The 22,449-nt window shown below is 50.5% G+C and overlaps 1 protein-coding gene across 7 annotated transcripts in view; it reads left to right on the forward strand.

Moving 5' to 3' along the window:
• The window catches only part of FYCO1 (FYVE and coiled-coil domain autophagy adaptor 1), an 80,030-nt gene that overhangs the window by 51,955 nt on the left and 5,626 nt on the right, over positions 1-22,449 (forward strand). For 6 of the 7 annotated variants that reach the window (XM_055557971.1, XM_055557970.1, XM_055557974.1 and 3 more), the window contains 3 exons: positions 5,908-6,003; positions 12,374-12,584; positions 22,167-22,276. In XM_055557971.1, the coding sequence (XP_055413946.1) occupies positions 5,908-6,003; positions 12,374-12,584; positions 22,167-22,276 (417 nt within the window). The remainder of the gene's footprint in view (positions 1-5,907; positions 6,004-12,373; positions 12,585-22,166; positions 22,277-22,449) is intronic. The other variant, XM_055557976.1, reaches the window with a different exon arrangement.

A 22,449-nucleotide genomic window follows, 5' to 3' on the forward strand; every position in this document is an offset into this window, starting at 1 on the left:
GCAGTGGCTCCGATGCTGCACAACCCCCGCATCCTGGCTGGGGTCTTACCCTTTACCAGGATCTGAGAGGGTTTTAATTTGTAACCGAAGGGGAGCCATGCGCAGGTCTGGCAGTGCACTGAAGATGGTGGCCTTTATACCCTAAGATTATTTCATCCACTAGTTGTATGTTCCTTTGGAGGAGTTTGGGTCTGGACCAATGCAAAGTTGATGGTATGGCCTGGGTTCTGTGTGTGTGCACCTCCAACATACATGACAGCCCTGATCCCCGTAGCAACCCTGCAAGTAGGTATTATCCCATTTTATAGATGGGAATACAGAGGACCATAGCCAGAGAATAACCCTCACAGAGACTCACAGCCAATAACTGCCACTGCCAGGATGCAAGCCCGGGCGTCTATCATCGGCAGGCCAGTGGGCCAGATGGCCTCTAGAGATGGGTCTGCCAGAGGGCCTGATGTCGCCCTGCCTCCTAAACCCACTCCACTCGGGTGGTGCTCACCGCCCTGCTTCTCATGGCTCGGGTCACCAGGAACAGGCTGAACCAAATCCTGAAGGACTTGTCTCTCTCAACAAGACATCCCTTCACGGGGAGCCAGCCTCACATTTTGGAGTCTTTGAGCTTTGAGAGATGAGTTCCTCCCAGCGACAAGCCAACCATGTCACTTAGGCCCAGTTCACAGGGTGATGACAGAAGGGCCTGAACCTGGTCAAACACACTGACTTGGCTGTGCTTGTCCCCCTCAGCGTGTCCTCCCTGGGGAGAAACAGCCCAGTGCCCTCCGTGACCGCGTCCATGTGTGGGAGGGAAGAGAGATGTGTATCTCAGAGACAGCATGACTGTACTTGTCATAAGCATTCTCCAGTGGAGAGTTCTCCAGTGGAAAAGTCACAACTAAATTAGAGCCCCTCCCAGTTTGAGGGCCAGAATTTTATTTCTGTTGTCTTCCAATTTGGAGTGTCGGTTGCTTTTCTTTGAAACAAAAGTGAACTTCTTGACGGCAAGTACCCAGTCATATGTCTTGGGTTTTCCCCCAGAACATGCAAACAGTTCCTGAACAGAATCAGGGAAGAATAAAAGGGCCGTGGCAGCTGTGTCCACCGCAGGCTCTCTTGGGGTCAAACTCTTGACCCATTCCCTTTTTCTGAACGCCTGACATTCTAGAGCCAGAGCCCTGGTTCCGGCAGCAGCCCTGGCACCAGGGATGGGGCAGTGGCTGCTGGGAGAGGAGTAACTGCCAGGCGGTGGTGGGTGGTGGGGGCTGTGGAAGATGAGTGGAAAGACCCTTAGAAAAGCAGCCTGCCCAGAGGACAGCAGGCGGCGGGCCAGTGGTGAGGACAGGGATGTGGGTCTGCATAGTTACCAAGTAATCAGACATCAAAACCAGAAGTGCCGTTCGTCACTTGGTTTTTCGGCAAAAAGGAAGCCAAAACCAAAAGAAAAACTGGTAAGAATTTAAAAGTCAAGTAAAAAGATGCACGCGAGCCCCGCAGTGAATGTGGCCCACCGTGTGGCTTAGCCTCTCCTTCCAGACCTGAGCTGTTCAGCAGAGCCTTCTGGAATGCTGGGCGTGCCCTGTGTCCACCTGTCCAACAGGCGAGTGTAGGCATCAGGCACTTGGCGTGTGGCCACTGAAACCATGGAGCCAAGCTTTGAGTTTTGTTTTAATTCTGATGAATTTAAGCAGCCACTTGAGGCCAGTGGTACTGTACTGTACTGGGCAGACCAGTCGTAAAGCAGAGACCTCTCCAGTTCACAGGAGGCCCCGTGTAACAGGCAGAGCGGCACTCCTAGCTGCTGGCCTGGCCTGGCGGAGGGCTGGATGGGGCCCTCTGAGGAAGGCTGTCACCAGACACGCAGGCCAGCAGGCTCTCTAGGCTCCATGCCTTCCTCAGACAACCTGAGCGTCCAAGAGTCTGCTCCTCAGGCAGTTGGCAGGATTGAAGTTAAAGAAGCAAGTGGCTGAGGCATTTTGATTTGTGACAGGAAAATACTGTAGATTGCAGCTGCAGATACTGAGCTGGAGAGAGCCCCACTGTGACCTCTCGTCCAGGCAGGCGTGGACCCTGGACCACCTTGCTGGAGACTTCCTCAGCGTCCTTGCCTGTGGTCACCAGTTCATTCTTGCTTGCTTCTGAAGTGGAGTGAGCCTTGCTCATGTCCTTGAGGACATTAGGGACAGAAAACCACATTGGCTGTGTGCAAGGCAGGTGCCCAGGCCAAATGTGGCAGGGGCGGCCAAGATGAGCACCCCCAAGAGGGCAAGGTGACATATATACGTGCCTCAGTACGGGTTCCGCTCGACTGACCACAGGCTCGGGGACGGGAACTCAGATGGACAGGATGGGGTGACGTGCCCTCAGCCACAAGAGGCCACCACAGCTGGTAGTCGGCTCCCACGGCCAGAGCAAGGGGAGGAGGAAAGTCACTTGTGGACAGTGAGCTTTTCTGAAACGTCTCAGTGGCAACGAAAGGAGAGAGGCTGCCCCCTAGTGGCCATGCATTTGTTCCGTCCTTCTCAAACTTCAAAATCTTTTGACATCTTCCAGCAGACTTGCTTGAACATTTTCTGCTGCGTCCCACAGGCAGAAATTTACATGACTACCCAGGTGTGTATGTGTGTAGACATAAAGTCAAACAAGAGCCTCTTAAAAACAATAATGCTTATCCTTACCACATGCAACGTGATGCAAAAATGTGTTGACATTTTCTATTTTATTTTTAATATGCATCATAACTTACTCAGCTGATTCGCAACTCACTGATTGGATTGTAACCCACAGTTTGAAGAGCCATTGAAGGGAAAGTCTGTGTCCCTAATCATCGCCTTTGAGACTGCATCACCCACCCATGCACACTCCCCCCTCCTCCGCCCACCCCACCCCCGCCCGTCACAGAGCTCCCCGACACGGGGCCTCAGCCAGGACTGGCAAGGGTCGTGGGACCTACTCTGGTAATACTTGCAGGTAATCAGGTTGTCTGTGTCATGATGGTCAGAGAGGTGAGATGGAGGAGGAGAAGAAATAATAGATTAAGACTTTTTTTTTTCGATCGCACCCCACGGCTTGTGGGATCTTAGTTCCCCAACCAGGGATTGAACCTGTGCCTCCTACAGTGGGAGCAGAGAGCTGCTACCACTGGACCACCAGGGAAGTCCCGGCATCTTTTATTTATTCACTTATTATTATTTTTTTAATCGTTTGGCTTTTTCTTTTTTAAAAATTCCTTTTTCGTTTTTACATTTAGGTCTGTGATCCATTTCTGAGTTAATCTCTTGTATATGGTGCAAAGTATGATCAGTTGTTGTCACTGCCCTTTTGCACAGAGGTGTTCAGATTGTTTTCTAGCACCATTATCTCATGGCATGTGGGATCTTAGTTCCTCAATTAGGGATTGAACCCGTGCCTCCTGCATCAAAAGGTGAAGTCTTAGCCCCTCGGGGAAGTCCTCTGATGTCTTTTATTCTTAATGCAGGAAAACTGAGAGAACGAACCACAGTTTTCAGCATTCGTTTTCCATGTGTTATTTATCTCTCATTTATGGCTCTTGCACTTTGGACAAGGTTGAGAGCAAATGAAACGAGACAGGCTGACTGGCCCTGGGACTCCCGACTCCTCTCCCCTGTCCCCCTGCTTCCCCAGCTATTAAGTGGAGGTTGGACTGGATGATTCTTTGAGCTGCTTCTCGCACTAACATTCTGTGGTGGGAATCTGGAAGCCAGTGGTTGAAAGATGAACAGGAAGGAGGTGTTGGACAGGAAGGTCAGAGGTGGGCTGGGCCAAGGAGGAAAAGGAGTGACAGGCTTGCCCTTGGTGGCAGCAGACACTTCAGGACATGTTCTTGCTGCACCTTCCCTGAAACAGTGCCCGCCAGAGCGAGCCCGGCTCCTCCCGGCCAGTGGAATGCCTTCTCCAAGTCCTTTGAAACTTACAGCCTTTGTAAGCCAGCAGAACTGGGGTCCAGCTGGTTCCTTCTCCTCCCTTTTAGAGAGGAAAACATGGAGAAGGAAGTGGCTCGCCCAGAGTCAGAGTTGGTCATAAAGCCAAGACTGGAACCGCCTTGAGTGATGTCCACCCCTTCCACCTGCGTGCCCCCCTCTCTCACACACACACAAGCCATACTCCCTCTGGATCCACTCCACGCCCCAGCCACAGGGCGCCCACTGCTCGGACCTCAGGGCACTCAGACCCAAGGGCAGGGTGTCTGCAGACAGGCTCTCCCACCTGTCGTGGGCTGATGGAGACTGCACAGACATCCCTGGCCAGACACCTGGGCGCTAGTGGCTGTCTGATTATCTCGGGAGCCCTGGAGGCCCCCTCCATGCCAGCCGCCACCTGCACCCTCACAGCAGCGCCCTGGGCAGCCTGTCGCAGTCAGTGGGCTTGGCCCCCCAGCAGTAGACAGGAGCGGGGAGGGGAGTGGGGCCATGTGGTGGGGCAAGCAGCGGCCCAGCCTTGTGGGGGGCAGGTGTGGCATCCAGCTGTCTGAAGGAAGCCAGGTCTTCTGCCAGAGGTCTCCTGAGGGGAGAGGCCCCTCGTGCTGGGCTGTCCTCCAGAGAGAGAGGCTGTGTAAGTTGGCAGGCTGCAGTCTGTTTTGTGTGTGAGAGGATCCTGTTCAAGGTGAAGGGGCTGCAGGTTGGCCTCAGGTGTGGCTCTGCTAACCCAGCACCCGCCACCCTGTGAGCCCCTCGGAGACTTCCTCCTTCGGGATCTGTCCCCGATTCTTCTCTTGACTTCGTCAGCTTTCCCTCTGCCCTCTCATCCTGAATTTACACACTAACAATTCACTCCCCCGTGTGTATTTTTTCACAAGTATCATGGACGTGCTTTGATTCCTGCAGACAGCCGTGGCCTGTCCTTTGGGGCAGGGACAGTCCCTCCGCAGCCCGTTTGCAAGATCTTGTGGGCCAGGGGGAGATGAGACCCCTGCGGATGGGCAAGGCCCAGCGTGCCCGGGGGTGGGGATGAGGATGCAGTGCAGGAGCACGGAGGGCTGGGAGCGGGCGGCGGCTGCTGCGTGTGTCAGCCCCTGGGGGAGGCACCGGGCACCCCCCCACAGACTCCCAGGGTGTCGTGGTTACTGCAGTGCACCACGTGTTGCACAGACATTCCTGCCCCCAGAGCCGCGTGAGAGCCAGTGAGGCCTCTGTGTCCCCATCAGTGACCTGTGGCCACTGACATCTTAACCAGTACGCGCCAAGGAGCGGCAACTCAGTAGGGTTTAAAAACGTTCCGTGGGAACACTAAATGTAAAATTCAGAAGGTGCCTTTACTGCAGGACACTTCAGAGCCTTGTATTTACTGTGTAAGAACACCGTGAGTTTCGGAGAAAGAGTACGGGGTTCCCCTCCCCAGGCACTGGTGTTCCACAGAGCACACTTTGGGAACCTCTTTCCTGCCAGGCAGCTCCGGCAGCTGGTTCTCTGGACAGCAGACCATGATGGGAGGGAAGAGGAGATGTGGCATGGGTCTGCCCCCCTTATACGAGGGGGCCCCCACCACCTCCCTCTCGGCCCGTGCCATTTCCTGCCCCTTCACCCTGTCCTTGTTCCTCGGGGAAGGGCCGGAGCAGGCTCGTGGAGTCAGGGACAGGCGCTGTGAAGTCGGCATCCGTGGTGCTGGGCACTCGCCCCACGGCTGTAACCTCTGGTGTGGGAGAGGAGGGCGGCCCATTTGTGCCGGGCGGACGCTGGGGAGCTCACTGCAGCCCTGCTGTCCCCCCGCACCTCGCTGTCCTTCCCACCCTAGCCTGGCCCCCGTGGCTCCCCAGACACAGGGTTTGCGGGCTCTGTCCCAGCGTCTGTGATCGGAAGGGCTCCCTGTGTGTTCTGGGGATGGCTACTGGACTCCAGCAAGACTGCGGGCCTATGTGCTGACAGCTAGCGGGCTGTGTTTGTGACATTTCAGGGACACCACGTCCACCTCCCTCACCCCGGAGGATGCTGAAGACATGCCTGTGGGGCAGGATTCCGAAATCTGCTTGCTGAAGTCGGGAGAACTGATGTAAGCCGTGGGCCCTCGCTGGCCTTGCTGGGGTGGTGGGACCTGGAGGTCACAAGTGGGGAGGAGAGGAGGGATGCCAGAGGAGGCCTGGCCTTTCCGCGCCCCCGGAAAACACCCCTGTGCTCGGACTGGGCACCCACAGTGGCTTTCAGGTGTGCGCTGCTTTTCCTTTTTCCCTTCTTCGTTTTTTTGGTAAGATTTATATACAGTAAGATTTCCCGTTTGTAGTGCACAGTGCTTGGATTTAGACAGATGATACGGCGTAATCACTGATTGTCTGGCAGCCCCCGCGTCCTGCTGGGCCAGAGGCTTATACAGTCTCGGGCCCCCATGCCCAGCCAGCTCCACTCCCCGTTCTGCCAAAGAGGAAACCTTGATCCAGAAAAGGAAAATGACTGCCCCCGCATGTGACCAAAGTGAAGATGTAGAACAGTCCTGTCACCCTGGAAGGCTTCCCTGTCCTCTCGTAGCCATTCTTCCCGCACTTCTGTGCCCTGTGTATGTTGCAAGGTGGTGCTTACTATGGAAAAGAAAAGCACCCCTCAATTTTAAATAGAAAACACTAAGAAGGTAAGACTTGAAGGAGCTGCCATGCAGATATGTGAGGGAACAGCATTCAGGTGGAGGGAACAGTCGGTGCACAGACCCTGGGGCAGGATAGTGTCTGGTGTATATTCAAGGAATCCAGGAAGGGCCAGTGTGACTGCAGCAGAAAGCAGGAGAGAGACTGCGCGAGGAGGAGACAGGGCCCACGTCACATCAGGCCTTCTGGGCCATTGTAAGGACTTTTAATCTGAGGGAAATAGGAGCTTTAAATTAGATTTGGGTTAGAAGCATGACTTAGCCTAACTTACATTAGAAACACAGTCACTCTGGTTGCCATGTGAAGAATGACTCTGCAGGGACAGAAGTAGGGAGACCAGTAGAATTTACGTTTGTAATGTGAGCACTGTAGACAACAGACTTTTTTAAGATTACATTTGAGCAGAGATGGCAAACCCTTACTATCTCGTCATTACCATCTCCCTTAGCGAGACTGAGTATTCTCCTCTCGCTGAGCAGGTGAGGTCTAGAAAGTGAAAAAAGATTAAGGGCACAGTCCAGTGCCGGGGTCCAGCCCCAGCTGATCCAGGGTATTCGAAGGAGAGACGGCATAGGCGAGGGTCAGGAAACAACTGCTTAATTACACTTTAATTAAGGATACAAAGAGTAATAGAATAAGGATAGCTCAGTGAGGAAATTCAGTGGAGAAAAGCGGCTGAAATAAGGATAGCTCAGTAGGAAAACTCAGTGGAGAAAAGAGGCTGAGTAGCTTGGTTTACGCAGGAGACCAATAAAACTTCAAGACAAGAAGTTTGCACCACTTACGTAGGCCGCAGGCGTCCTTCCGTTCTCCCGAAGGAGAGGAGACACTGAGGCCTCCCCGGTCGGATCTTAGAAGCCCAGGCATAATTAGCAAGCATGGCGGGTTCCGCGCTCCAGATGGAGACTCAGCCAGAATTTGAAAGAGAGAGCGACATGGGGAGACCAAGTTTCGATGAACAAGGCCCGCACTTTATTTTCCAAAGTAGTTTTTATACCTTAAGTTATGCATAGAGGATAATGGGGGAAGGGGTGGAGTCATGCAAGGACAGCAGTTCCTGGTTCTAATCGAATCCAGGCTTTCAAACTTATCCTATGCAAAAGTTCAGGTGATTGACATCATCTTCTGGCCAGGAGGCCTGTTAACATTTTAAGAAACTTATTTTTCTCTAAAGGTGATTATTCCAAAGTCAGGCACCAGCCTCCCAAAAAGTACTGGACAAAGCTGCATTTTACATTTCTATACACCCATTATATCAGTCAATACACTGCCAAGGACACAGTAGGTAAGGAGTATGGAGACAGCAGCAAACATTGGCCCAACAAGTGAAAAACCCTTCACCAATACAATTTCTAATCAATCTTTTAACTACTCAAAGGAATCTGTGTTTAGGCAGTTTAGAACATCTCCTGCCTCTCACAGTTGGGAGGCTCTGAACAATCACATGTGGCCGGAAAAACCTATTCAGGCAGGCTAGAGGATTTCCAAAGGAGTTTGTAGGTTAAACACTGTCACACCCAGGAATTATTAACTGGAGCTGTAAGCTAATTCTTTTTTCAGAGAGAGGTAGTGGGGGACAGCCCCCCGTAAAGTCAGAGGTGTAGGTGAAAGCACAAAGCAGAAAGTAGGCAGACTGTGGTTTTGGGGGTAGATGCTCGAGAATTTCCAGGGGGACTCCTGAGGCTCGATCCCGCCTTTGCGTACGCCGAGCCTCCTTCCTCATGACCTTTGCCATGGGCGGAGCTCCTGCTCCCGGCAGTGATAGAATTCCAGTTGAGCTATTCCAGATCCTGAAAGATGATGCTGTGGAAAGTGCTGCACTCAATATGCAATATGCACTCAATATGCAATATGCCGGCTCCTGGCAGTCCAGGTCACTGGGTGCAAGGGCAGAATTCTGGAAGGTAAAATGATGGAGGACCCAGCATCGGTGGGGCATCCTGTCAGTGAGTGGTGCAGCAAGATCTCCAGGTTATGACACCTCTTTTCCACAATAGACTCCTCTGCCTACTCTCAGATTCTTGAAAACTGTTAATATTGGACAAGACCTTTTTTTTTTTTCTATCAGTTCAGTTCAGTCACTCAGTTGTGTCCGACTCTGCAACCCCATGGACTGCAGCACGCCAGGCCTCCCTGTCCATCACCAACTCCCGGAGTTTACTCAAATTCATGCCCATTGAGTCAATGATGCCATCCAACCATCTCATCCTCTGTCGTCCCCTTCTCCTCCCGCCCTCAATCTTTCCCAGCATCAGGGTCTTTTCAAATGAGTCAGCTCTTTGCATCAGGTGGCCAAAGTACTGGAGTTTTAGCTTCAGCATCAGTCCTTCCAATGAATATTCAGGACTGATTTCCTTTAGGATGGACCGGTTGGATCTTCTTGCAGTCCAAGGGACTCTAGAGAGTCTTCTCCAACACCACAGTTCAAAAGCATCAATTCTTTGGCTCTCAGCCTTCGTTATAGTCCAGCTCTTAAATCCATACATGACTACTGGAAAAACCGTAGCTTTGACTAGAAGGACCTTTGTTGGCAAGTAATATCTCTGCTTTTTAATATGCTGTCTAGGGTAATTATAACTTTTCTTCCAAGGAGTAAGCGTCTTTTAACTTCATGGCTGCAGTCACCATCTGCAATGATTTTGGAGCCCCCAAAAATAAAGTTTGTCACTGTTTCCACTGTTTCCCCATCTATTTGCCATGAAGTGATGGGACCAGATGCCATGATCTTAGTTTTCTGAATGTTGAGCTTTAAGGCAACTTTTTCACTGTCCTCTTTCACTTTCACCAAGAGGCTCTGTAGTTCTTCACTTTCTGCCATAAGGGTGGTGTCATCTGCCTATCTGAGGTTATTGATATCTGTCCCAGCAATCTTGATTCTAGCTTGTGCTTTCTCATGATGTGCTCTGCATATAAGTTAAATAAGCGGGGTGACAGTATACAGCCTTGACATACTCTTTTTCCTATTTGGAACCCAGTCTGTTGTTCCATGTCCAGTTTTAACTGTTGCTTCCTGACCTGCATACAGATTTCTCAGGAGGCAGGTCAGGTGGTTTGGTATTCCCATCTGTTTCAGAATTTTCCGTTTTTAACTATAATCAGCCAAAAAGCTAATTTAATTTAACACATGGAAAAATGGTCCATGGAATTAAATTTTTCACCCGTAAATGAGCTGTATCAGAGCTGTTCTTTAGAGTATTTTGGATTTTTAATCATCAGTTAGTCTTCTCATCTGCAAAGCTTGGCCAAGTATTCCCAGCCACCTTTACACCTTTGGAACCTTTAGCACCACCCCTTAAACCCCTATGCAGTCTTAGGCAAGTTACCTACCCTCCGTGAATTTTGGTTTCCACCCCTGTGTTAAAGGGGCAGCAGTATTTTTCTTCACAAAGGGCAGGCTGGTATAGTGGAAAGGCAGTGGCTTTGGCTCAGACCTGTGTGAACCTAGGCAGAGTCTTTTTGAATCTTAGCTTCCTCGTGTGTTGACGAGAACAAACCCGAAGGTGGTGAGCAGAGTCGGCCCTTTCACGGTTGAGGACAGGAGAGGAAGGCCACAGGCTCCCGACCTGCAGCTCCTCGATGGAGGCCCCACCCTCATGGCCTTGACTCACCTGCTGCCTCTGGATTTGCAGAGCCGCAGGGGGCGCGGCCCTTAATGAGGGAGACTGCCCTTCCAGGCAGGTTTTTCCTCTGACATAATTCTCACACCAGCCAGAGGCAGGCATGGTCATCCCTGGCTGCAGCCTGAGGCTGAGCCCTCTGGCAGGAACCAGCACCACGCCCTCCGTCCCAGGGAGGAACTCACTGTCCCAAACCTTTAAGCTTTTGGAACTGGCTGTTAATCCAGCCAAAATTCTCCAAGCCAGGCTTCAGCAATATGTGAACCATGAACTTCCTGATGTTCAAGCTGGTTTTAGAAAAGGCAGAGGAACCAGAGATCAAATTGCCAACATCCTCTAGATCATAGAAAAAGCAAGGAGTTCCAGAAAAACATCTATTTCTGCTTTATTGACTATGCCAAAGCCTTTGACTGTGTGGATCACAATAAACTGTGGAAAATTCTGAAAGAGATGGGAATACCAGACCACCTGATCTGCCTCTTGAGAAATTTGTATGCAGGTCAGGAAGCAACAGTTAGAACTGGACATGGAACAACAGACTGGGTTCCAAATAGGAAAAGGAGTTCGTCAAGGCTGTATATTGTCACCCTGCTTATTTAACTTCTATGCAAGAGTACATCATGAGAAACGCTGGACTGGAAGAAACACAAGCCGGAATCAAGATTGCCAGGAGAAATATCAATAACCTCAGATATGCAGATGACACCACCCTTATGGGAGAAAGTGAAGAGGAACTCAAAAGCCTCTTGATGAAAGTGAAAGTAGAGAGTGAAAAAGTTGGCTAAAAGCTCAACATTCAGAAAACAAAGATCATGGCATCTGGTCCCACCACTTCATGGGAAATAGATGGGGAAACAGTGGAAACAGTGTCAGACTTTATTTTTCTGGGCTCCAAAATCACTGCGGATGGTGACTGCAGCCATGAAATTAAAAGACGCTTACTCCCTGGAAGGAAAGTTATGACCAACCTAGATAGCATATTCAAAAGCAGAGACATTACTTTGCCAACAAAGGTTCGTCTAGTCAAGGCTATGGTTTTTCCTGTGGTCATGTATGGATGTGAGAGTTGGACTGTGAAGAAGGCTGAGTGCCGAAGAATTGATGCTTTTGAACTGTGGTGTTGGAGAAGACTCTTGAGAGTCCCTTGGACTGCAAGGAGACCCAACCAGTCCATTCTGAAGGAGATCAGCCCTGGGATTTCTTTGGAAGGAATGATGCTAAAGCTGAAACTCCAGTACTTTGGCCACCTCATGCGAAGAGTTGACTCATTGGAAAAGACCCTGATGCTGGGAGGGATTGGGGGCAGGAGGAGAAGGGGACGACAGAGGATGAGATGGCTGGATGGCATCACTGACTCGATGGACGTGAGTCTGAGTGAACTCTGGGAGTTGGTGATGGACAGGGAGGCCTGGCGTGCTGCGATTCACGGGGTCGCAAAGAGTCGGACACGACTGAGCGACTGATCTGATCTGATCTGAGGGAGAACAGGGACACGGCCCCCAGAAGCCTCTCTCCCCAGGGCCCTCATCCTACCCTGCATTAGCAAGTCTAGGGCATTTGCATTTAAGAAGTGCACATCAGGGTGCCCCCTTGAAACCTGGAGGCAGGTCCCACTTTCTGCTGAAAAGAGATCACCTACAGAAAGGGCAGGAAGTTTCAGACGATGGGTGTGCATTCTGCGGGTACTAAGCAGATAAAAGCGGGGGAGCGAAGAACTGGAAGGAGAAAGAGAGAGTGAACCGCTGGGCAGAGGGCAGCCGCAGGAGAGCTGTGGAAGCTGAGGCCTCCGCACACACTTCCTGCCCTCGAGGGGCTCAGAGCAGCCCAGGCATCTCTCGTTCCCGCCAGCTCGCAGGGACCACACCAGCTCCTTGAAGACAAGGATTGTCCTCTGTATTTTTCACTCCTGTGTCCCCAGTGCCTCGAGCTGTGCCTCGAGCTATGCCAGGCATCTTTTAATAGTTAAGTGCTCAGGAAACAGCTGATGGCGTGGGCTGCACATCAGGGTTTCTCCCACAATTAAGCCTGTCAGTCATGGTGACCAAAGGCTTGGCCACCCTTCAGCAGCCTCCAGCTGTCTCCAGTCACCTCTGAGTTACAGGCAACATGGCCAGTGGACTCAAGCGCTTTCCCTGCTGTGTTTAAGCCCCTCTCTGCATTCATGTTTCAGGATAAAATTACCCCTCACGGTGGAAGAGATCACCAACTTCGGCGAGGGCAGCAGGGAGCTGTTCGTGAGGTCCAGTACCTACAGCCTCATCCCCATCACCGTGGCCGAGGCAGGCCTCACCATCAGCTGGGTCTTCTCCTCCGACCCCAAGAGTATCTCCTTCAGCGTGGTCTTCCAGGAGGCCGAGGACACGCCGCTGGATCAGTGTAAGGTGAGGCCGGCTCCCTGCCAGCAGGGTGCCCGGACAGCCCTTCCCTGGACTGCTCTGAGAAGGACAGAGGGAAACCAGGGTGGAAAAACCCAGGGCCTGCGTCAGGCAGAGCAGGCGATGCAGCTGGGCTTGTCCAGTGGGGACGGAAGGGCCTGAGAACTGTCTCCTAATGTCTGAAGGCCTTTCCTGGGTCAGCTTCAGACAGATGTTGGGATAGGTCGGTAGGTGAAACTGAAAGGAATACAGATGTGTGACTCAGGTTAAGGATCGTATTTTAACAGAGTCGTGGAGAGCAAGAGTGAGTCATCACGGGAGGTGGTGACCAAGATCTCTGCTTCCAGTTTTGAGCTTAGGGCGTTCAGCATCTCACTTCAGACGTCAAAAGAGACTCATAGCCTTTGTGTCAGTTGGGTGGTTGAGTTGGGAACCTTGGTAGCAGACACCAGTTCATAAACTCCTAAGAAATCCTAAGCATGTGACATTGACTGGCTGGTACTGTCGTCCTCAATTTTGGTTGCACTTTAGAAACACCCGGGAAACATTTTTAAACACACCTCTGAGTCCATAACCCAGACGCCCAAATCAAAATCACTCAGGGGAACCCAGGCATCTCTGGGTGATCCCAGTGGGCACCAAGGTTGAGAGTCACTGGTCTCCATCAAGGGAAGAAGTCAGAGGAGAACGGATAGGGTGGAGTGCAGAGCCCAGGACAGTGGATAGGCCTCCGGCAGGGCTGACTCCTTGCGGGCAGCAAGCAGGTGGGGCGGGGAGGCGGGGTCTGAATTCCTCGCCTGAGTCTCTGCAGGCAGGGTGCGAGGGGTGATGGAGGGAGAGCTGGTTTGCGTGGACGTTTGAGTTCCATTGGAATCACTGGGAGTGGAAGGAATGAGGACAGACACACAGGCTGGATTGCAGCTCAGGGTGCATCCCAGGCTTTTAGTACAACGTGTCCATTTTCTAAGAATGAAGCTAGAGAGGAGCAATTCGAAGTGGTGTGAAAGAAGCCTTCTGTGAAGTTTCTGTGATGATATCCACCAGTCCCTCATGCTTGTGGTCCTCAGGGTGTCCTAAGGGGCTCACGTCACGGTCTGGGGAGGGCCCAGGGCCCCAGGAGGGCCAGGCTCTGGCGTGCTGGGTGCACAGATGGCCGCGCCGGCTCCAGCATCCACGTCTGCTATTTGACGTAGGGGGGACGTCAGCCCCTCTGGGCTTGCTCTCCTGCTGTCCCTGTCCTGTGGTACCTGCTCATTACAGATTGCTTTGTCATGTCTCTCCTCTTCAGATTCATGCCTAAAATTAAAATCTGGCCCCCTGAGTTGGCCTTCTTGAACGGAGTTTCATGCTCGTTCTTATTTAAAAACTGCCTTGCCCCTCTTTTCCTTTCGGGGGCTCATGACCTCGCTGCACATGTAGGGAGCCCTTCCTTCCTGAGCAATTCTGAACATCCACCTGGGAGGTCCTGGGCCTGTGGTTGGAGAGCAGTTACAGGCTCAGCCATGCCAGAGCAGCTTGCCTGGACAGTTAGTTGGTCGAGCAGCTTAAGCAGTGGGCTTGTCAGCTCTGCGCTAACAAACAGCTGCACTGCCCAGAACTCACCCCAGCACCTTTGCTGTTCACCTCACGTTCCTAAGGCCCGCTGAGCGCCTAAGCACTGCGTCTGCCCAGATTAGACACAGGTGGGTGTCCATGGTGAGAGAGGGAGGGGACAGATCCTGTGTCCACACCTGTCCCCTTGCTCAGTCACTCACCTGCCTAATCCTCATGGCCCTGAAAGACCTGGCTGGTTCCTCTCAGGATTCAGGAGCTCAGAGTCCTCATCTCGGGCTCCATTGTTGCCTGGAGGGTATGGCAGCCGTTGTCGTTCCCACAGTGGTCGCCAGGGGGCAGAAGAAGCTCACGGTGAGTGAGAGGGTGCTCACTCTCTCAGGGGCTCCTCTGCCATCCCCAGCCCGCTGTGGGGTTGCTGTTAAATCTGCCTGAGGTCCTGGACAGACATCAGCCTGGAGAGTCTGTGTCCAGGCTCACTTCTTTAGCATTTCACCTGTGGACTCCCCGGGTGATGCCCTGACCAGCCTGGACCTTGTGGAAACAAGAGGGCATAGTGCACCTCGCAGCACTTAGGTTTCATGGTGACAGAGGCTCAGACTTCAGGAACTGGGCTAGGTCCTTGCACTCAGTTCACAACCATTCACTGAACTTCCGTGGTATAGTGGGCTCTGTAGGGCCCACTGAGGATCAGGAGAGAAGGGCCACGCTGGGATCTGCCCTTGAGGAGCTCAGAGTATCATCAGAGAGAGGCCCTGTGAAAGAAACAACTGCGATTCCAGGTAGTGACTGTCATGACGGGGTGGCACCGGGCGGGGGGTGGGGGAGCAGTAAGAAGGGCACCTAACCCAGCCTGGGGGGCGTTAGCAGACCAGGAGACTCCTGGGCCAAACCAGGAGAAGCTATTGGGAGGGGTGGGAGGGGGCACGGCTTACAGGAGAAGCGTCCAGGCAGAGGGAACAGTGTGGCAGCCCAGTGCCGTCTCTAGAGCATGTCAGATACGCCCCACCCGGGACCACCCTCTCTCCAGAGGGCCCCTCTCCATCAAGGCCGGGCCTGGACACTGAGATGAGAGATGGTGCGTTTGGGAAGCACTTAAAAGAAGCAGTAAATCACGGACCTGAGGCCACCCGTATGCAGACCACTGGTCTGAAGCCTGGGACTAGTCAGGGACCAAGATCCGGGCCCTGCCTGTCTCTTTGCCCAGAGAAGCCAGAGGCCTGCCTGGGGCTGTTAAGAGTCAGGGGAGGAGCAGGGGCAGGGAGCTTTTTATTTTTAAATAACTTTGAAGAGATACAATTTACATACATACATGTAATTCACCCATTTAAAATGTTCAGTTATCTTAGTTATCTTAGCAGTTCATCACCACTGTCTAATTTTAGATCATTTTCATCACTGCATAAAGCAAAAAGAAACCCTGTATCCATTCGCAGTCACTACCTCCTCCCAGCAACTAGCAGCCTGCCCTCTGTCCTTAACGGCTTTCCTGTTCTGGACATTTCATGTGAATGGAATCACGCGTTACGTGGCCTTTTGTGACTGGGTTTTTCCATTTAGCATAGAATCACGGCTCTGTACCAGGGCCCAGGCCACTGGAGTTTCTCAAGAGAGCAGTAAAACCAACTGGACTGTTGTGCAGACAAGTGGTGTAAATCAGGTCACATCTGTCCAAGCAGGGGAGGCCGATGCGGGATGGCCCCAGAGTTCACACAGCAGAGACTGTCTTGCTCAGGTTTACACGGGACCCCAGTCGTCATCTGTCACCTCAGCTGTATGGGCTTTGACACCAGTTGTTGTTCAGTTGCTCACTCATGTCTGACTCTTTGCAACCCCATGGACTATGTACAGCATGCCACGCTTCTCTGTTCTTCACTATCTCCCGGAGTTTGCTCAAACTCAAGTCCATTGAGTCAGTGATAGCATCCAACCATCTCATCCTCTGTCATCCCCTTCTCCTGCCCTCAGTCTTTCCCAGCATCAGGGTCTTTTCCAGTGAGTGGGCTCTTCACATCAGGTGGCCAAAGTGTTGGAGCTTCAGCTTCAGCATCAGTCGTTCCAGTGAATACTCAGGGTTGATTTCTTTAGGATTGACTGGTTAGATCTCCTTGTTGTCCAAGGGACTCTGAAGAGTCTTCGGCAGCACCACAGATCAAAAGCATCAATTCTTTGGCGCTCAGCCTTCCTTATGGTCCAACTCTTACATCCGTACATGACTACTGACAAAATTACAGCTTTGACTATAGAGACCTTTGTCGGAAAAGTGATGTCTTTGCTTTTTGTGTTTTTATTTTATTACTTTGTTTGTTTGTTTCTGCTTTTTAATACTCTGTCTTGGCTTGTCATAGCTTTTCTTCCAAGGAACAAGAGTCTTTTAACTTCATGGCTGCAGTCACCATCTGCAGTGATTTTGGAGTCCAAGAAAGTAAAGTCTCTCACTGTTTCCATTGTTTCCCCATCTGTTTGCCATGAAGTGATAGGACCAGATGCCATGATCTTAGCTTTTTGAATATTGAGTTGTAAGCCAGCTTTTTCATTCTTCTCTTTCACTTTTATCAAGAGGCTCTTTAGTTCCTCTTTGCTTTCTGCCATAAGGGTTGTATCATCTGTATATCTGAGGTTCCTGACATTTTTCCCGGCAATCTTGATTCCAGCTTGTGCTTTATCCAACCCAGAATTTCACATGATACACTCTGCATGTAAGTTAAATAAGCAGGGTGACAGTATACAGCCTTGACATACTCCTTTCCCAATTTGGAACCAATCTGTTGTTCCATGTCCAGTTCTGTTGCTTCTTGACCTGCGTATAGATTTCTCAGGAGGCAGGTAGGGTCTGGTATTCCCATCTCTTAAAGAACTTTCCACAGTTTTACACCAGAGCCTTTGTCTCCCCTAGATGGTTTGGTTGATTAATTTAAAGTAATAGCGAGAAAATCTTACAGATTTTGACCATGGTGGAAAAAACAGCAGCTGGAATGAACAAAAAGTCTATAGACTGTTTTAAAGAAATAAAGAGTATTATCTTACATGTCCTCTTCGGAGGATACTGCCTTGACAAGCTCTTGGCTTTTGCTTTGTAATCAAAGTAGTGTGTGGGAAGGCTGAGGAGCGAGGCACACAGGTGTCCCCGTGTAAACCGCAAGCCTTTCTCCCCGGCGCTTCCTCTACATGCGCTTGCTGAAATTTCTCAGGCCAGGCTCAAAACTTTTAGGTTATGGATCACAGGAACAGAGCCAACCACTCAACCTCCCAAGAGTCTCAGTTCCCTGTAGAACTAGAATATTATAAACCATTAATGGAGCTCAATGAGATACCACGTTCTACTTGGTAGAGGAGCTGCTGCAGAGCCCACACGTAGGAGGTCCTCATGCATCTCAGTCTCCTCCAGGCTTGTCTTGGGCCCGTCCTGCTCCCTCAGCACCACCAGCTTGCAGTCAGAGCCGGGGTACTGTGGTGGCAGGAGCCTGCTCTGCGCTCTGTCTCTCTCCCAGGCCTTTGAGGTCTCCCTTTTGACTTTTGTCTGACTCATGTGTTATTTAGTTTGGGATATTTGGGGATTTTCTAGACAACTGCGGTTTTTTTCTAACTTAACTCCATTGTCAGAAAACACACTTTTTATAGTTTGGATCCTTTTAAATGTAATTTTTCTTAATGGCCTAAAATGTGGCCCACCTAGCGATTATTCCAAGTATACTGGAAAAGTCTGTCACTGTTTCCATTGTTTCCCCATCTATTTGCCATAAAGTGATGGGACCAGATGCCATGATCTTAGTTTTTTAATGTGGAGTTTTAAGCCAGCTTTTTCATTCTCCACTTTCACTTTCATCAAGAGGCTCTTTAGTTCCTCTTCGCTTTCTGCCATTAGGGTGGTGTCATCTGCATATCTGAGGTTATTGATATTTCTCCCGGCAATCTTGATTCCAGCTTGTGCTTCATCCAGCCTGGCATTTTGCAGATGTATTCTGCATATAAGTCAAATAAGCAGGGTGACAATATACAGCCTTGAAGTACTCTTTTCCCAGTTTGGAACCAGTCTGCTGTTCCATGTTCGGTTCTAACTATTGCTTCTTGACCTGCATACAGATTTCTCAGGAGGCAGGTAAGGTGGTCTGGTATTCCCATCTCTTAAAGAGGGGTGAAAACTGTGAAGCACAGTTTGTTGTGATCCACGCAGTCAAAGGCTTTGTCAGTAAAGCAGAAGTAGATGTTTTTCTGGAATTCTCTTCCTTTTTTGATGATCCAATGGATATTGGCAATTTGATCTCTGGTTCCTCTGCCTTTTCTAAATCCAGCTTAAACATCTGGAAGTTCTCAGTTCCCATACTGTTGAAGCCTTGCTTGGAGAATTTTGAGCATTACTTTGCTAGTGTGTGAGATGAGTGCAATTGTGTGGTAGTTTGAGCATTCTTTGGCATTGCCTTTCTTTGGGATTGGAATGAAAATTGATCTTTTTCAGTCCTGTGACCACTGCTGAGTTTTCCAAATTTGCTGGCATATTGAGTGCAGCACTTTCACGGCATCATCTTTTAGGATTTGAAATAGCTCAACTGGAATTCCATCACCTCCAGTAGCTTTGTTTGTAGTGATGCTTTGTAAGCCCCACTTGATGTAAGGCCCTCTTGACTTCACAGTCCAGGATATCTGGCTCTAGGTGAGTGATCACACCATTGTGGTTATCTGGGTTGTGAAGATCTTTTTTGTCTAGTTCTTCTGTGTATTCTTGCCACCTCTTCTTAATATCTTCTACTTAGGTCCATACCGTTTCTGTCCTTTATTGTGCCCATCTTTGCATGAAATGTTCACTTGGTATAGTGACAGACTATTTTCTTGGGCTCCAAAATCACTATCGACAGTGACTATAGCCATGAAATTAAAAGCCGCTTGCTCCTTGGAAGAAAAACTATGACAAACCTAAACAGCATATTAAAAAGCAGAGACATTACTTTACCAGCAAAGGTCTGTCTAGTCAAAGCTATGGTTTTTCCAGTTATCATGTATGGATGTTAGAGTTGGACCATAAGGAAAGCTGAGTGCTGAGAATTCATGCTTTTGAACTATGATGTTGGAGAAAACTCTTGAGAGTCCCTTGGATAAGCCAAAAGTTCAAACCAGTCAATCCTAAAATAAATTAGTGCTGAAAATTCATTGGAAAGACTGGTGCTGAAGCTGAAACTCCAATTCTTTGGCCACCTGATGTGAAGAACTGACTCATTTGAAAAGACTCTGATGCTGAGAAAGATTGAAGGCGGGAGAAGGGGACGACAGAGGATGAGATGATTGGATAGCGTCACCAACTCAATGGACATGAGTTTGAGCAAGCTCTGAGAGTTGGTGATGGAGAGGGAAGCCTAGCATGCTACAGTCCATAGGGTCACAAAGAGTCAGACACGAGTGAATGACTGAACTGAACTAATACTGGGAAAGAATGCGTGTTCTGCTATTGTTGGGTGGAGTGTCCTATAAATATCAGTTAGATCAAGTTAATAGATAATGCTTAGGATTGTTATGTTCCCTTGATGAATTGCCGTCTTTATCATTTATGATACTATCCCTGGCCATGTTCTTTGATGTAAAATCTACTTGGATATTACTGTAGCGTCTTTTGACCAGTGTTAGCATGGTATGGGGCTTCCCTGGTGGCTCAGTGGTAAAGAATCTGTTTGAAGTACAGGAGACTTGGGTTCAATCCCTGGGACAGGAAGGTCCCCTGGAGAAGGGCATGGCAACCCACTCTAGTACTCTTACCTAGAGAACTCCATGGACAGAGGAGCCTGGCGGGCTGTAGTCCATAGGGTCGCACAGAGCTGGACACGACTGAAGTGACTGAGCGGCAGCAGCATGGTGTATCTTCTTACATTCCTTTACTTTTAACTTAGTTGCTCAGTCATATATGACTCTTTGAGACCCCCATGGACTCCAGCCCACTGGGCTCCTCTGTCCATGGTATTCTCCGGCAAGAATACTAAAGTGGGTTGCTATTCCCTTCTCCAGGATGTTTTCCCGACCCAGGGATCCAACCTGAGTCTCTTATTTATTTTTATTCGCTGGCCACACCAGGCGGGGGGACAACATGTTCAAAAGCACGGGAGAATGGCTGAGATTTACCCTCCCAAGAAGTAACCAAAACAGACAAAATACGAGAAGCAACGGTTTTCAAGTCACTGCACAGTAGGCGATGATGGACAGTGATCTTTGCTAGAACAAGTTGAGCCCGGAAATTGCCCTAGTTTACTGCTTTGAGAGGAAAAGAGAGCAATCAGCAGGTGGAACAAATAAAAAACAGTGAGATGAGAGACTCAAACCTAACCTTATTGACAATCGCATTAATGTAAGTTAGATAAACATCCCAATTGAAAGGCAGGAATTGTTAAGTTGGATAAAAGTAAGCCCCAACCCCATCATGCCTACAAGCAATAAAATTTAAATGTAAAGATACAAATAAGTTAGAAGTGTGTGCACTCAGTCGTGTCTGACTCTTTGAGGCCCCATGGACTGTACTAACTAAATTGTCCTAGCTCAGTGTTGCCTCTTCCAGGAAGTCCTCCCTGATTCTGCCTCTCCTGCCACCCACCGAAAGGCTGGGATAGGCACCCTCCCCAGTACCCCTACTGTGACAGACTCACCCAGCACAACTCAGTGTTTTCTTATCTGTTATCACCATTAAACCACAAGATCCTTAAGGGCAGAGCTTTTTGTGGGAACTGACTCCACTTTGGGAACTTTGTGGCCACCGTGTAGCGTTTCAAGAAATAGGCAGCTATGTTCAGCCTTGAGGTGAAAAAGTAATCTCATCTTTGTGTTTTGGATTCAGTCATTTTATACAGGTTGACAACGTTCACGTGCAGGTTTTCTCTAGTTGCGGCAAGTGGGGGCTGCTGTTTGTCGTGCGCAGGCTTCTCACTGCGGCGGCTCCTCTTGTGGAGCCCAGGCTCTGGGCGTGCAGGCTGCAGCGCAGGCTTCTCACTGCGGCGGCTCCTCTTGTGGAGCCCGGGCTCAGGCTTCTCACTGCGGCGGCTCCTCTTGTGGAGCCCGGGCTCTGGGTCTACAGGCTGCAGTAGTTGCAGCCCTGGGCTCAGCAGCTGTGGCTCGAGGGCCTAGTGCCCCTCAGCCTGTGGGATCTTCCCAGACCAGGGAACATACCCATGTCCCCTGCATTGGCAGATGGATACTTAACCGCTGGGACCAGCAGGGAAGCCCTCCCAAAAATGTTTTTAATTTTGACTGGCTCTGTGTTACTTCCTATTATATCTTCAGTTTTAAAGTATCTCACCTGGCCAGCAGTTTGAAGACTTCCCGTGGGGAAGATGTTGGCCATCCCAGGACCCCAGCCCTGGCCCTGGCCAGCTCACACCATGTGCTCAGACTTGGCCTCTGACAGTGAGGCCCTGGGAACAATGTTCTCAGAAAATAAGTGTCTCCTGGGATTAATTTATCATTCTCAGAGGAGATAGGAAGCTGGAGACCTGGAAAGATGAAAGGGCTCTGGGATATACGGACTGACTGGGGCCAAGTGAGAAGCCACGGGTGGAGCCGGGGCGGTCAGCCTGGAGGAAAGCAGACCCAGAAGCTTCACAGAGTGCCCGAGAGACATGGATGGAGGGCTTAGCCTGTCCTCTGACACCCCCAAGGGCAGCAGCATTAGCACCAACAGGAAGGGACCAGGCAAGATTTCACCTGGAGTAAGCCTCTGCTTCCTGAAGCCAGGAAGAAGCTGCTTCTCTGGACAGTAGAGCATTCTGGCACTGGCCATGGTCAGAGGAGGCTGGGGGGACCATTCTTTCAGGATGCTGACCTATCATGATTTTGGATGAAACTCATGTCTATACTGGTCCCCGCCCCATTGTAAGTTATTGACAAACCCAGGGCATGTGGAAGGACACCGCCCGGAAGTGGGAGCTGATGAGGCTCAGCTGTGACCTCGGACGAGGCATTCAGCCTCCCTGGACCTCAGTTTCCTTCCCCAAATGAAGAGTCTGCCCAGAGGCTCTGTGGTGCCCTCCACTTCTGTGACACTTTCCCATCTGCTTCTCCTCCCAGGTGCTCATTCCCACCACCCGCTGCAATTCCCACAAGGAGAACATCCAGGGCCAGCTCAAGGTCCGCACACCAGGCATCTACCTGCTCATCTTCGACAACACTTTTTCCAGGTAGGCCGCCTCCTCGGTCAGCATCCAGATGAACCCACCCGGCACCCCGCCTCAAGGACAGAGGTGGACGTTTAAAAGCAGTTGTTTAATTACCAGTCCCTGATTATCAGTGGTTCATTAATTTTAGACCTATACTCTGGTGTTCCAGTGTCCTTTGTAGAATGTGTAACACA

The sequence above is a fragment of the Bubalus kerabau genome, chromosome 20, assembly GCF_029407905.1.
Source record: "Bubalus kerabau isolate K-KA32 ecotype Philippines breed swamp buffalo chromosome 20, PCC_UOA_SB_1v2, whole genome shotgun sequence".
NCBI lineage: Eukaryota > Metazoa > Chordata > Mammalia > Artiodactyla > Bovidae > Bubalus > Bubalus kerabau.